The sequence below is a fragment of the Orcinus orca genome, chromosome 2 (assembly GCF_937001465.1).
Source record: "Orcinus orca chromosome 2, mOrcOrc1.1, whole genome shotgun sequence".
Taxonomy (NCBI): Eukaryota; Metazoa; Chordata; class Mammalia; order Artiodactyla; family Delphinidae; genus Orcinus; species Orcinus orca.
The window spans coordinates 17,784,837-17,799,874 of NC_064560.1; the positions used below are offsets into that span (position 1 = coordinate 17,784,837).

At 38.3% G+C, this 15,038-nt stretch overlaps 1 protein-coding gene across 26 annotated transcripts in view; it reads right to left on the reverse strand.

Moving 5' to 3' along the window:
• The window catches only part of PARD3 (par-3 family cell polarity regulator), a 677,665-nt gene that overhangs the window by 271,124 nt on the left and 391,503 nt on the right, over positions 1 to 15,038 (reverse strand). For 19 of the 26 annotated variants that reach the window (XM_049705522.1, XM_033439327.2, XM_049705521.1 and 16 more), the window contains 4 exons: positions 12,401 to 12,590; positions 7,639 to 7,790; positions 6,535 to 6,579; positions 349 to 576 (listed from right to left, as the gene is read on the reverse strand). In XM_049705522.1, coding sequence (XP_049561479.1) covers positions 349 to 576; positions 6,535 to 6,579; positions 7,639 to 7,790; positions 12,401 to 12,590 — 615 coding nt within the window. The remainder of the gene's footprint in view (positions 1 to 348; positions 577 to 6,534; positions 6,580 to 7,638; positions 7,791 to 12,400; positions 12,591 to 15,038) is intronic. The other 7 variants (XM_033439322.2, XM_033439316.2, XM_012535210.3 and 4 more) reach the window with 2 other exon arrangements.

A 15,038-nucleotide genomic window follows, 5' to 3' on the forward strand; every position in this document is an offset into this window, starting at 1 on the left:
TTATGGTTTTTATTAAAAAAAACCACTGTATTTTCCAAAAACAATTATTGAGAACAATGGCAAATCTCTTTAATATCTAGCTGAAAAGATTCTTCTATCTTCTCTGCATTCAGTCTATTGCAATATCACATGACATGTTGCCTCTAGAAAACCCAACGGTACACTTGTGAGAGAATAAGAGTAAAAAAGGTAAATAACATCTTCTTATTATTATGAAAATAATTTAGATCTCCTAGATCCCTTTGAAGGGATGCTGGGAACCCCTAGGGTTCCCTGGAGCACACTTTAAGAACTGCTGCTCTATAGAGACGCCTGGCATGGCCACTCTTTCAGACATTGTAAACTTACATGTCTCCATGCCTTCATCGTCATCATCTGCCACAGGTTTATCATAGGACTTGTCAATGGCAGCTCTGAAGCTTTCATTGCATCCCCTTCCTCGGATTATCCGCGGCCGCGGGCGATGGAAAGGAATGTCCCCATTCAAAGTCACCTCAGCGACTGCTGTCTGCAGACTCTCTAAAGAGCTGGACTTCTTCAGACCCAAGGAAGGCCCCACATCTCTGCTGGGAGAACCTTGGAGGTTTGCAAAAACAAAATCTTAGTTAGAATGAGTGGAGAAAATTACATGTCTGAATATCTACAAATTGTGGAAAATATCAGGCACATAAATTATTTGCTCAACGTCAACTTCTGGAATGTGGGTGGCAAGATATAAAAAGTAAAGTAACAGTAACTAATTTTAACTTTTCCCAAATGTATATTAAAGTAGGTCTATTTTCTCTATTCTCATTAGGAAACACTCTGTGTTATTAGTTTCCATTTTTAGCTTAACAGATGAAATCTCTGTCAAATCATTTGCTCCACGTTATGTCAATAATATAAAAGAGGCAGAATAACCCAGGAGCTCATTTGAAAAGCAGAATGATGAGAAGGCTAAGGGAAGCAACCAAGAGTAAGCTTCAAAATGTAGCTGAAATCATTGTTTGGCAGTTTATTTGCAAGATGGAAGTGAAACTTTCACCTCAATGAGTTTCATCAAGCCTTTTCCTCATCATGGTGCAAGTTCGGACAACTCAGCGAGTAAGAAAAGCACAGGAGACCACGTGTCACCCATAGAAACAGGGCACCCTGGCACCAGGTAGAAACCTAATTCTGGAAAATGGTAGTTCTCTTGGAAAAGCAACACAAAATGTGAATAGAAACAAACTATATAAGGGAGAGAGAGAGAGAGAGAGAGAGAGTGAGAGAGAGAGAGAGAGAGAGAAGTAAGGGAGAGAGGACTCAAGAGCTGGATGTGAGTACTTAGATCTCCAGGCCTGCAAAGAGAAACAGGTGATGAACAGAAGGAACAAGACATCACAATTACCAAGAAAATTTCATAGGATGGCAGGGGAGAATTCAGAGGATTAAAAATGCGACTCTGGGGACTTCCCTAGTCGTCCGGTTGTTAAGACTCTGCGCTCGCAATGCAGGGGGCCTGGGTTCAATCCCTGGTCAGGGAACTAAGATCCCACATGCCGCAACTAAAAAAAGATCCTGCATGCCACAACGAAGATCCCTGTGCTGCAACTAAGACCCGGTGCAGCCAAATAAATAAATAAATATCAAAAAAAAAAAAAATGTGGCTCTGTGACTTGAGGATCTAGGGCAGGAAGTCCCAAGATGGTAACCAAGCTTTAGAATGCAATCAAAATGGATTTCTTTAACCAGGTATGACAACCTCATCCATCACTGCCTGACCTGGCACTCAGAGGTAGATTAATTTAGCGTCTAGATGGCTGAAATGCCAGCCACCCCCAGCTGGGCAATCCAGGTTATAGAGCTAGTTCTTCACTTATACTGCTAAAAAGACAGGTGCAAAAAAAAAAAAAAAAAGGGGGGGAGGGAAGGAGAGGCTGGATAGTTTCTCTCCATGTGGGGCCATCAGCCCATATGTGGATCAATAATTAAGGAGTAGCCTTGATATGTTATCACTTAGAAGACAAATAGTTCTGATATGGGCTTTCCATTGCTCAGAGTATAAAACAGAATAAAAATTAAATTGGGAGAGTCAAAACAAGAATTATCTTTTTAAGCTTCATTTACATGACACCTTTCACATGATTTTCACAATGGGGTAGTTTTAAGTTAGAATAAGTATGTTAAAATGTAACGTAGGCAGAAAGGCAGACAGATGACTCTAAAAAAGAAAAAATATTCTATAAATCATTGTGCTTGGGAGAAAAATATGATTTATTTAACTTTTTCCATGCAGGTTTGTATATATTTGATTATTTATTTTATGACAAAAATTCACAAGAAATATTTCTTTCTAGGATGATCAATCTTACTTTTTCTCTTGATAGCCCTATAATTTTTGACAAGTTCATGTTTTAAATACCCATAAAACTCATGTCACAGGAAGGAAAATGAATTTTGTTCCGAAGAATGAAAGAAAAAGTAAGAAATCAAAGAGAATGGGAAAAGATGATTCCTGGGTAGGGCCATTTACGTTCACATTTTCTAGAATTAGCACTAGGAAGATCTTTTTCTGAATAAATCACGCCTATCAATTTTCATAACTTACTAGTTTCATTTAGGTCCTATAAACTTTTATAAGGCAAATATTCAGTACCTTCTTGGCTTCATAAAGGACATGTTTATGTATGGATGCATGTATGTATCTATATGTATCTATGTATATATCTCCAATGAAGATTTGATACTTCCAGTAAAGATTATCATAAAAACATAATTTATGGGCTTCCCTGGTGGCTCAGTGGTTAAGAATCCGCCTGCCAATGCAGGGGACACGGGTTCGATCCCTGGTCCGGGTAGATCCCACATGCCGCAGAGTAACTAAGCCCATGTGCCACAGCTCTTGAGCCTGTGCTCTAGAGCCCGCAAGCCACAGCTACTGAGCCTGCGTGCCACAATTACTGAAGCCCGAGTGCCTAGAGCCTGTGCTCCACAACAAGGGAAGCCACTGCAATGAGAAGACTGCACACCACAACGAAGAAGAGCAGCCCCCGCTCGCCACAACTAGAGAAAGCCCACATGCAGCAATGAAGGCCCAATGCAGCCAAAACAAAACAAAACAAAACAAAACATAATTTATGTATGAAAAGTTAGCTGAGATTTGACTTAAGATACTCAAAGCACTAAACGCTTTAATAATTTCAGATATGGCATGAGTATTTATTCAAATAAATGTATATATATTACATGTATATAAATATTGATATATGTATAGATAAATGTATATATGTATTTATTAAGAAACAAAACACAAGCAAATCAGGGATAAAAAAATGATGGAATTGTAACTAAATAAGCAATAGATATTTTGTAAGCATAATTGGGAGCTTACCTATCTACTCTTTTCTCTAAATTCTTAACACTGTAGTATAACATTCTGGCAAAATGTTGATAATTATATATGGTGGGTATTGGGTATATGGTAGGTTAATAAACTACAGTCTTTACATATGGTTGAAAATTTTCATAACATCTATAATTTGTGCATCTATAACAGCAATCAGCAAACTGTGGGCCAAATCTGGAAAATCTGACTGGAACACAGCCATGTCCATTCATTTGCATATCCTCCATGGCTTGCCTTCACACTACATCAGAATTAAGTAATTGCTCCAGAGACTGTTTGGTCTACAAGATCTACCATATTTACTCCCTGGCTCTTTACAGAAAGAGCTTGCTGACTCTTGATCTATAACATGGATTTCATCCATGCAAGTGGTATGTTTGTCAAAGAAACTTTAACAGAGATTTTGTTAAGTAATAAATTAATAAGATTCCTAAATGAGGATCACTGAGATTCCTAACATCATAAACTTATCATTTAGCAGCAATAAAAATTGAAAATATCTCTCACTATATAAAGTGGGGCAAGAGAGTAGTTTTATTTACACACAAAAAAATCAATGTCTCTAAATTTTAAATTATTTAAAATAATTTTTAAATTATTTTAAATAATTTTTAAATTACTTTAAATGTAAAATAATAATTTAAAAATAGTATTTTGAAGCTCCTTATATAAATCTTTCAGGTCATTAGGACACTTTGCTTATTTTTTATATTCAAGGATTAAACTATTAGAAACACAATTCTCTTATTCCTGTTCCTCCTTTTCTTGCAGAAAGTAAATTTACCCCCCAAATATCATAGAAGATTCCTAAATCCAGGAATAAAGGGGGAAATCATGATCATACTATTTTCCTAAGGTCTATTTTTCTACTCTTACGTACTAATACCTCTCTCACCAAAAAAAAGGAGAGGATGTCTTTTGCAAGGGCAAAGGGAAATGGAATTCAATTTTCATTATGAAAGGCTTACAGCTAGACAAATGATCTACACTAAAATGCCACGGTGACTCTACCAAAAACCTTTGGACTAAACTGTAAAATCATGATAATCTTAGCAATTCAAGTGAAGTGAAGAAAGAAAAATAACTGAAAATCTCTTCACTGTCTAATACTGGAGGATGGGAAGGATTCAGCGTAGATATTTTATTCATTGTAGATTTAAAAGCAATAGACCAGAAAGTACTTTGATGTCTATGTAATAATTTTTTGTCCCAAGTTTTTCCAATTTAATTCGGTAAGATAGATCACATATAGTATTTTATAAATGCTTTTTATCTAGGATCTAACTAACATTCTAAGGCACTATGAAAGCAGATGATTCAATTAGATGATAAAAATCTGCCTTCTCACCATGAAAGTTATTTAATGTTTTCAGCTGAAATCTGGATATTATTTTTTAATCATAATAAATTGTTCTTTTCCTGTTAGTGAGTTGGTTAAATTAACTATTTTCCTTACTTTACCTAATTGGCATATTATATAAAGTCATGTTCTTTAATCTGAGCAGCTCAATTTGTTTTTTATAAACATTAACTTGAACAGGGGTTACTTCTTGAAAAGTACTGAATACCATTAACTCCAAAAACGAATTACTAATTTACATATGTAAACTATCAAATAATGTTTTTCTTTAGCCCTGCTTCAGAATTCCAATGAAATGCTTTGTTTTGATAAAAGAAATAACTACTTAATAAGGGCTGAGGCTATTGTTAATTGCCCTGCACTACAGTTAATCCAATGATTTATTGGATGTAGTTTTTACTATCTATCTTTACAGAATGTGAAAACTCCAACCACGTCCACAATTATCTTTACATATGTACGTGGGATACACATTTTTCAAGAAGCCTAAAACTAATTACTACTGCAGGTTAAAAAGGTGAATTGAAGCCAATTAGTGCTAAGTGGTGTAACTAAATCATACTGGAGCTCGAATAATTAAAACTCTATTCCAAACTTATAATAATAAATCAAAACGCTCAATTGTACAAAGCACATGACTTTAATTACACATAAAGACTTTCCTCTGATCATTGTCATAAAATAACATGTAAAATCTACTATCATGTAAAACCCAGTTCAAAATAATCCATTGTTTCTACGGAATGATTTAGGCAGCATCTTAGAAGCAAGCCCTAAATAGTTAAGAAGAAAAAGAAAAACAAAAACAAGGGCTTCCCTCATGGCGCAGTGGTTAAGAATCCGCCTGCCAATGCAGGGGACACGGGTTCAAGCCCTGGTCCGGGAAGATCCCACATGCCGTGGAGCAACTAAGCCCATGTGCCACAACTACTGAGCCTGCGCTCTAGAGCCCACAAGCCACAACTACTGAGCCCGCGAGCCACAACTACTGAAGCTCACGCGCCACAACTACTGAGCCTGCGCTCTAGAGCCCGCGAGCCACAACTTCTGAAGCCCACGCGCCTAGAGCCTGTGCTCCTCAACAAGAGAAGTCACCACAATGAGAAGCCCGCGCACCGCAACGAAGAGTATCCCCCACTCGCTGCAACTAGAGAAAGCCCGCATGCAGCAATGAAAACCCAACACAGCCAAAAAATAAATTAATTAAAACAAAAAACAAAACCAAAACCTTCAAGCAGGTTCACAAAGATAAGGACGCAATATATAGTCTAATTCAATGTTAGGTAACTACAAACTAATGCTTGCATCAGAAAAAGATCTAAGCTTTTCTGAGTGACTAATGAGAGCAATCCTAGACACTGTCCTTCAGTGAAAATATTTATATTTGTGCCATTATCCGTCAAACGAAAATCACCACTTTGAGAATCATGTTTTGGATGTTAACCTAAGCATCAGATAGATGACTCTGAAACAAAGAATCCACCCTAAGAGATCACGTTTTCAGGATTTTGACTTTTTTTAATATATTGTGACAAAACATTCCTACACAAATATAATTAAGAAGATCTGGGTTGTTTTAGTGTCTCTGAAGCACTAAATTATATTTCCATTTAGTATATACTACAGTGATAAATTTCTTCTCACAGAAAATTTTCCTTTTCTTGTACCATTTGATTTCCTACTATGAAAACATCCGTGCCAGCCTGGAATATTTATGTTTACGTGCTATGTGATTGGCAGCTCTACAATTATGATAAGCTCCTTGGACCACAGTTTCTATGGCAACAGTCTAAGTGTCCATTCTTACCTGCTTTCTGGTCATCCACTGTATTGAGTTTAGTCTCGTCAGCTACTGTTAAAAGGTAAATGTATAATGGTTAGCCCAGTTAGTCCCACAGCCCAACATGCTTCAACCATTCCCAGATCTTTTCAGTTAGGTGATAATTCTTAGGTAATAATTTCATGCAAAATATATGAAATATCAAGCAAACATTCATAATCAAAAAAAAAGGGGAAAAAAGCAGTGTCTCCATGCAATGCCAGTCATCTCATTTCACAGACACGTGTGTTATTGATATGTTAGCATATCACAATTAGCGAGGCAAGGAATCGCCCGATTGTTCTTTTCTGCATGGGATAAATGAATGTTTTTAGTCTCGAAGTAAAAACAGCCACCAGAGAACAGCATAAATACGTTCTAGTTGATTAACGAAGGTTTTTCTAATCATTCAATTGGTGTATGGATATAATTAATTAATTTGTTTGTTTGTTTTGGTTTTTGGTGGATTTGGATTTAAAAAGAGACACTACCTGATTGGTGCTTGATTGAACAACTAGGATTATTTTCCTCCTCTCATTTGCTTCCAAATACTTTCTACAATAAATATGCTCTCAAATTACGACTCCACTTAAAGGCCTTAATTATCAACACATAAGAGTTTCTATCAAATAAACCTTAAAGGACAGCAATGGAAGGAAAATATGAGGAAGTAACCAAACTCTAGACATGGATTGAGATAATGGTTTCTCTCCAAAACTGCTTCTTCTGGTTCGAGCGTCCCCACAACCAACCAAGTCATATTCCAATGAAATTGGTTTTCAGCAGCCAAAGTGTTAAAACATTTCATTTTTTTCAAGTAAAGATACATGAATAGAGCATGATAGGCACATGTGTTTGTTTCTTTTCTCATCAGAAAACATATATATTAACATATTGCACATGATGTAAACATGCCACTTAGAAGTACGGTTATCTCAAACTTGGAGAAAAACTAATTTTTGCCAAATTGCCTCATTTCGCATTTATTTTCTCTATGGCTCACAGTAAACAGACATGTGTTTGGGACCATTGATTTTCATCTGAAAGCATCTAAAGCGTATTTAGATAGAGGTTCATGGAGATCGTACTCACTACCTAAATCCATGCTTTTCGATTTGCGCGTTTTAACGAAATCCAATTGACTGGCATCTGAAAATTGCTTTGTGCGTTTTTCTGACATACTCTGACGTCCAAATCCCTCTCGTTGAAAAGCAAGAACTGGATCGACGTCTGGACTCAAAGAGCTGGTGTGAAGAGAAAGAGAAACATAAAAACATTTACTGAAAATAAGAGACATGACGCTCAGGAAAGTTCATCTACACCTGTGTGTATGAATGTGTGTATACGGATATTCCTCAGAAATATTTAAACTAAATAGCACAAATATAGTCCATCAAAAGAACTGTGGTTGTGTAGGAGGTGACAGGAAAATACGACATTAATTTACATTTAGAGCAATTCCTTCTCCATGTGAGGAAGACTGAATCTTTGAGAAAAACTTTCATATATTAATACAAATACTGGCAGCAAATTAGTGACTATATGAATTGCAACTGAATAGAAGTTTTGAGAAGGGTATGTTCTGCAGACTTGTGGTTGACAAGGGGGAGGGGAATGGGGGAGGGATGGACTGGGAGTTTGGGATTAGCAGATGCAAACTATTATATACAAAATGGATAAACAACAAGGTCCTACTGTATCGCACAGGGAACTCTATTCAATACCCTGTGATAAACCATAATGGAAACGAATATGAAAAAGAATGTATATAGGCATAACTGAATCACTTTGCTGTACAGCAGAAATTAACACAACATTGTAAATCAACTATACTTCAGTAAAATAAATTTTGTTAAAAAAAGGATATGTTCTGATCATCTTATATATCCTTTATCTTGTGTTTCAGAAAAAAAAAAAAAAAACACCTTTATGGCATGTAGTTTTATGAGGATGTAGCTTCTCTGCAATACTTAATCAACTGAGAAGAAATCAACTCAACAAATCACGATTAGAACCTACTCTGATGAAAGTGTGGTGCCGGGTACCAAAGTCAAAGTAATAAATAAGAAAAGATCTCTATTCCCTAAGAAGAATACCAAACCAGGAGCACACAGAAGACTGTGGATGCACGGATGGGAGACTGACTGGTATTCCAGGGAGTCAGGAAAAGCATGACTAAGTCTGGATGGCATTTGGTTTGTGTGACACCAACACGGTGGCTCCCGCAGAGACGATGAAACACAGGGCAGATCAGTGGTAACAGGATACAGTATCAAGTGTCTTCACAATGGAAGTGGCAGGGGAATCGGTCCTATTTGTAAAATCCCACTAACACTTTCAGAAGCACCACCAGGTGTTGTGAGCCCAGCCCCACAATGACGTGGTTCTTCTCTACGCTTAGCACGGTGAGTAAACAGAGAGCTCTCCTACATCAGTGTGGAGCCACCTTGCCTATGTGGCCACAGGTAGGAGAACATCCCTCCGCAGCTCACTGGACACGCTAGAATGTGGTGGCCTCTCCACTACGTCAGCTTCCACTATACACGCCCTCCTTAGGCTTCTGCTGGAAACCAGCTTCTCTAACCCTGTATTGGTCCTATGGGAATGACCATGCGTATTGATAAAAGGGTAGTGATCTGGTTTGGATACATATCAGAAATTTAGCTGCAATTCACTGTGCATGAAATGACAGATGGCATTAGGGAAAGGCTAAACCAAAAACTGCGACAAGGAAGACATGAAGGCAGTGCTTCGCCATCAGGTGATGTGGCCTGAACGCTTTGAGCCCCTGTGTCTTCATTGGCTCCATGAAGAAAAGAGTGGCCCCAACCACTGGCCAGGCCACTGAGAGAATTCAAGGACACAAGGGGAACGCCTTCAGTAAACTGCAGACCACCATGCAAAATAAATTATTATTAGCCAACAAAGACTTGCTATCTCAAATTTTCAAAGTTATGAAAATTATGATAACGGAAACAGGGTATTTAAAAACCAAGCGCCAACCGACACCTCAAAAAGGAAATGAACGATCCTTCTCCATCTTTTCCACCAAGTACAGAGCAGGGCCCAGGGAGGAGGCAACGTAGGTGCCTGGGACTCAGAATTCAAGGGAGCTCTGATCTCAGGGTCCTGTGAGTTCAGGGGCCACACCTGAGAGTGAGAAGCTCCTTACATTTGCTCCCCTGGGCACCTAGCTTGCTTAACCCTTGTTCTGGCCCAGGGACTGGGAGCTCAGCCCAAAGCAAAAACAATTTTTTTTATGTAAAACACGATGTTATATCCTAATCAATGTTATTTTGTTTGCATCCTACACTAAATCTTTTCATTTTTAACATATCATATCTCATCCGTAAAGCGCAGCATAAATTTGACGTTCCAGGAAGAAGCAGGGTCATGTGCACCTTGAAGCCTCAGGTGTCCCTTCTCGTACTACTCTGCTTAGACCCTATGTATGTATGTATATACATGTGTGTGCAGAGCTCCAGCATATATTATGTATATAAGTGTAGACTGCTTTTACATATTTCTTAAATATATATGTGTGTGTATGTTATGCTTATATAGTAGTGTCCACGTACTACTATGCTTATAATTTCCAGGACACATACACCCTAATTCGAAAACACAGTCCTAGAAGTGAAAAATTAAAACCTATATGCTGAGAACAATCCTGCAACAATAAACACTAAATATGATATTTGAACTAAGAGTAATTCTTTCTGTTTGTGTGTTCACTGTGGCCGCGCCATGCGGCATACGGGATCTTAGTTCCCCGACCAGGGATCGCACCCGCGTCCCCTGCAGTGGAAGCTCGGAGTCTGAACCACGGGACCGCCGGGGAAGTCCAAGAGTAATTCTTTTAGATACTGAAAGTTGATCTCTCCGACCAACCTGCACATGCTCGTCAACCCTCATATCGTGTGAATTACACGAAAACCTGAATTCCAAACTAGGCATCAAATGTGTGAACAGAGTGAATCTGCAATACATTTTTAATGAAAATTATTGGTTAAAGGTTTTTCAAAGAAGTACAAATTTCTGTTCCTGAAAGCCACATATTGGCGTATTTTTTAAACTAATTTTATGTCCTCCGAAATTATGTTGTCACTAAGATGAGAATTTGCTGTTTTACCTTCTTCACCTTAAAAACGTTGTTATGTTCCCTAAATCAGTTCATGGATTGAAAACAAGTATATTCTATCAGTTAAGAAATGCAAACTTTAGCCATTTGACATATTCAGCCTTCCACAATCGTGCAGCAAACTGTACACATACACAACTGAACACGGCAAATGAGTTTTTGAGTGAATAAGCATCTTAAAATAACTAAATATTCTTAAACCATAATTAATTCTTCCCATTAAACTAATTTCAGACATAAGAAACAATACGCTAGCATACTTAGCAAGTTAGTCTGCAGGACTGACAGCTGACTCTTTAAAGAATGTAACCATACCCTGACCCCCCCCCAAAAGTTATTAAAATTCCAGTTATTAATCCTGCCTTATTGCCCTTTTGTTTTCATAACATTTTCATCAAGGATTAGGGAGATATTGTCAGGCTGGAAAAGCTTACATTTTCTGCTCTGATTCAGAACAGCTGCCATTCTTGTTTGGATAACCCTTCATTCATATTCTTTTCCAGCCCCTGCACATTCCCCACAGCAAAATCATACAAGTCCTCACTGTTTTATGAATCCCCTTAGGGAAATTAATGCCACACTCCAGCCCTGCTCGTTGTTTATTGACTTTCACCAATACAGCATTTCTTAAGGCCCCAAACATCTATTCCTATGGCTGCCTTCAAAATTCCTCATCACGGTGGAGACTCAAAAGGTTTTTGTCCCTTCGATGAATACTGCAAATATCTAATCCTTACTTTCTCTGTCATTGCTTTCACTTTCAGAAAGAGATATAAACTGCAGCGGTAAATGCTACAGCGTCTGATTCAGGTGGGTTTTTACTTTGTATGGTAGTTCCCCCTCTACGCTGAACCAAAAAACTCGTTCAAAGGTAAGCTGTTATCACGCGGGCTTGAGTGTAGCTCAATGCCACAACACTGAAATATCATTTTGCTGATGGATTCTTAAAAGACCCCAGAGAAAGGGCAAGAAGAAGATTCTGGTATAATGCTTCACGTGGTTGCGTTCATTATCACTACAGCCTTCCAAGGTCATCCCTAGGAGGGACCTTCCTTTCGCTTACTGATATATATAGTTACTAGGCACGCAAATGAGGACACTCATCCACATTTATTTGCCACACGCTGGTTCCATAATATCAAATGCTTTCTTATATTTTGAGAGATACAGGAGAAAAAATAGCATTAGACTGCCCCTGAAGTCATAATGTTAGAAGTAAGTACAAAGACTAGTAGAGTTATAGCGCTCTAAAAAGAAAATCTGAAAAAGCTTCTTCCCACTCCCAGAACGTAACGACTACTAATTTGGCCAAAGTCATCGAATTGTTACAAACTCTCAGTCACCGGAGGGATTAGCTTAGAATTTATTTATGGAATAGGAAAACAATTCGTCAGATTAACACAGATCTAAAATAAAAGTTTCACTTGTGAAACTCAACTTCAATGAGTAGGGTTTGGGGGTTAGTGGTAGTTTTCTTGTTGGTTTGGCTAAACTCTTAACGATAGCCCTGGAAAGGCTAACACAGTTGGGCAGGTTTATGAGGCTGGGGGGAATCTTTTGTTTGAGGAGTGACAACTACGAGTATTAAATCATTATTATTAAATCAGAACACCGCTATAAAAGACACTGATTCACTGTGCTCGGTGACAGACCGTTTAACCCTAAAATCAAGTGTGACTGCAATTAACCGATGTTTCCCAACAGTGCTCTTACCACTCTGCTGACTCACTGATGCCGGCCTTGGCCCACGCGCCAGTGTCCGTTGTCACAAATCCTACATCATCGTGGGAGCTGGAAGATGACTGGTCAGAGAGATGTGGGGGGAGTACTGGCAGCCTGTCATCCTCGATAATGACAGTGTCATCTTGGGGCATATTCACCGTGGGGGACAGCTGGTATTTACCTGTCCAGTGGAAAAAAACAAAGAGAAATTCTAGACATCCATCTAAGGGTTATGTATATGAATGTTAACACTTTGCTACATTAGAAAAAGTCTAAATTTCCAAAATCTGCTCAACCTGGTAGGACAAAATAGAATTAAGTAAACTTATTTTTCATAAATGAACATCAAAGGGAGACCTCCGGTCTATTCCTTCCTCTTGACACGACAGCTATGGTGCTCTGGGTGCGGTATTCAGTGTCTCTGGTATTAAGTTTCCTAAGGCCAGAGATGATCTCCAGAATGACTTCTAATGTGAAAATGCCACGTAGACTTGAAGTCGTTTATAGCCCTTTGAAAAATTTTACCAGGAAATTTGGAGGGAAGCCCTGCAGACTTACATCAATCATTCACTCATTCACTAGCTGGGCACCTACCACCTGACAGGTTTGTAAGGAAGACTTAATCGCTGCCTCTCAATGGCTCACACCTCAGAGAAGGAGACAGATAAAGTAGTAATTGATTGGTGCTCTGAGTGATGTACCAGAAGTGCCCTGGCATTCACTAGTGCTGGCAATCGCCTGGGTAGCTGAAGGAAGAGGATGCTGGGAGTCTTAAAAAAAAGTCAACATCCGAGATGGGTTTTGAATGATTAATACGATCTCTTCTACTGTAAGAAATGATGACATTGATTTTAGACATCAGCAACAACATCATTAAATGCATGATGGAGAAAAGTGCACAGTGCACTCAGGTGACACTTCAAAGATGAGTGCATGCAGAACCGGGGCCTTGTGGAGAGATGGCAGGAGTGATGTTAAAGAGCAAAGATTAGGATCTCACTGCCCAGAGGTTTTTCAGGCCAAGACAGGGGAGCTTGTAAATTTTGATTTATTCAATTAGGATATAGTGTTCTCGGTAAGAAAAGACCCAGAACTGTCCACACTGATCAGTCTCTTTCAGTAAAATCTGCTCAGGTTCTGGGATCGGCATGATAGGCGTTTATCTTTCCTGGGATAAAATTATAATCCAGGGGCCTGAATCCTTAAAGATAAAGCTGGGGTCCAAATGTTGCCATCTTCCTCCCCAAAACACCTATAGTTCTTCTGGCTTCCTCCTCAAATCTTGGGCCATATTTCCTCTGAGCAAGAACTCATGGGCGAAGCTTCGGTTCACATGGATATCTTGTGAAAGGCTGTCCTCAGAGAAACATGCATCACGGTGTGGTGTCGCCCTACTGGCCTGTCTCTCCCAACACAGCAAGGAGAATGGACAGTTTCCCTGTCACCTTACAGGAGGATGGAAACACTGTCATCTCAAGTCCAATGTCCACAGCTGTTAAGTCAGCTCTCCTGGTTCCTATGCAAATAAAAAGGAATGTTGCACTTTCCCAATCCTACCACTGTTTCAAACAGGGTGCCCTTGTCCTTTACGAGTAATTGTTTTTAAAAATAGCACAATAGCAATGTGAAGACAGTTCATGAACATTTTCACATCTGTCTTAAGATCTAATTTTTAAACATTCACAAGAATGTGTAAACGATAATTTTCGTTTTAACACCATTTTGGAAACTGGGAGATGGCATATATAGACTTGAAGCATCTTTTAAATATATATTATTCTAGACATTTCAACAAAGGAGCAAACACTAAGTTGATCTTTTCAGGACAACCCACAAAAGCAAACTTGCTAGAAATTTCAAATGCAATCATTACTTAGCATCAACTACTCTATTACAGAAATAATATATGTTCACTGAAACCTCTACTCAGCAAATTATCATGAAAAATACTCTATTTTGATTTGAAATGCATCCATTTTGACAAACTGTGAAAACTAGCAACTGTTTATAAACGCTCATGATAAAAATGTAAATCAAATTTAATACTTCATTGCTTCCCTTTCCTGAATTCAAATCACTCCTTTATGCCTACTTGAGTTTTAGGATACTAGTACAGAAAGACAGAAATCTGTTCAATAAAATATCATTCATAAATAAGATCGGACATTCCAGTACTATTACCTAAAGAAACATTTCCTTCCCCAAACATACTTTTTTCCCCAAAAAGTGTACAGAATGACAAATCCAAGTTCTCCCTGGTAGCTCACCACTGACAAGGCACATGTCACAGCATTAAATGTCATGTCCTTACAGAGGCACAATTTATTGGAAGAAACTATACTGGTATAATATAGCACATTCATTTCTAAACACAAAACCAAAACTCTTCATGCAATATATTCTGAGAGACAGTCCAGCAAGCAGTATGGAACACAGAATGGTTCTTCATGTGACGGTCCTTTTTTATGTTGTTTTGAGTAGAAATATTGTTCCTTAGGTGATCTAAAAATTTATACCTAAAGAAACTGCGGGAAATGTCCCTATTAACCGTCAGACAAAGATTCAGCTTTTTTTCTTTCCCCTATGATTCTGGAGGCTAATATTTCAAAAGACTTGAGAATATATGTTT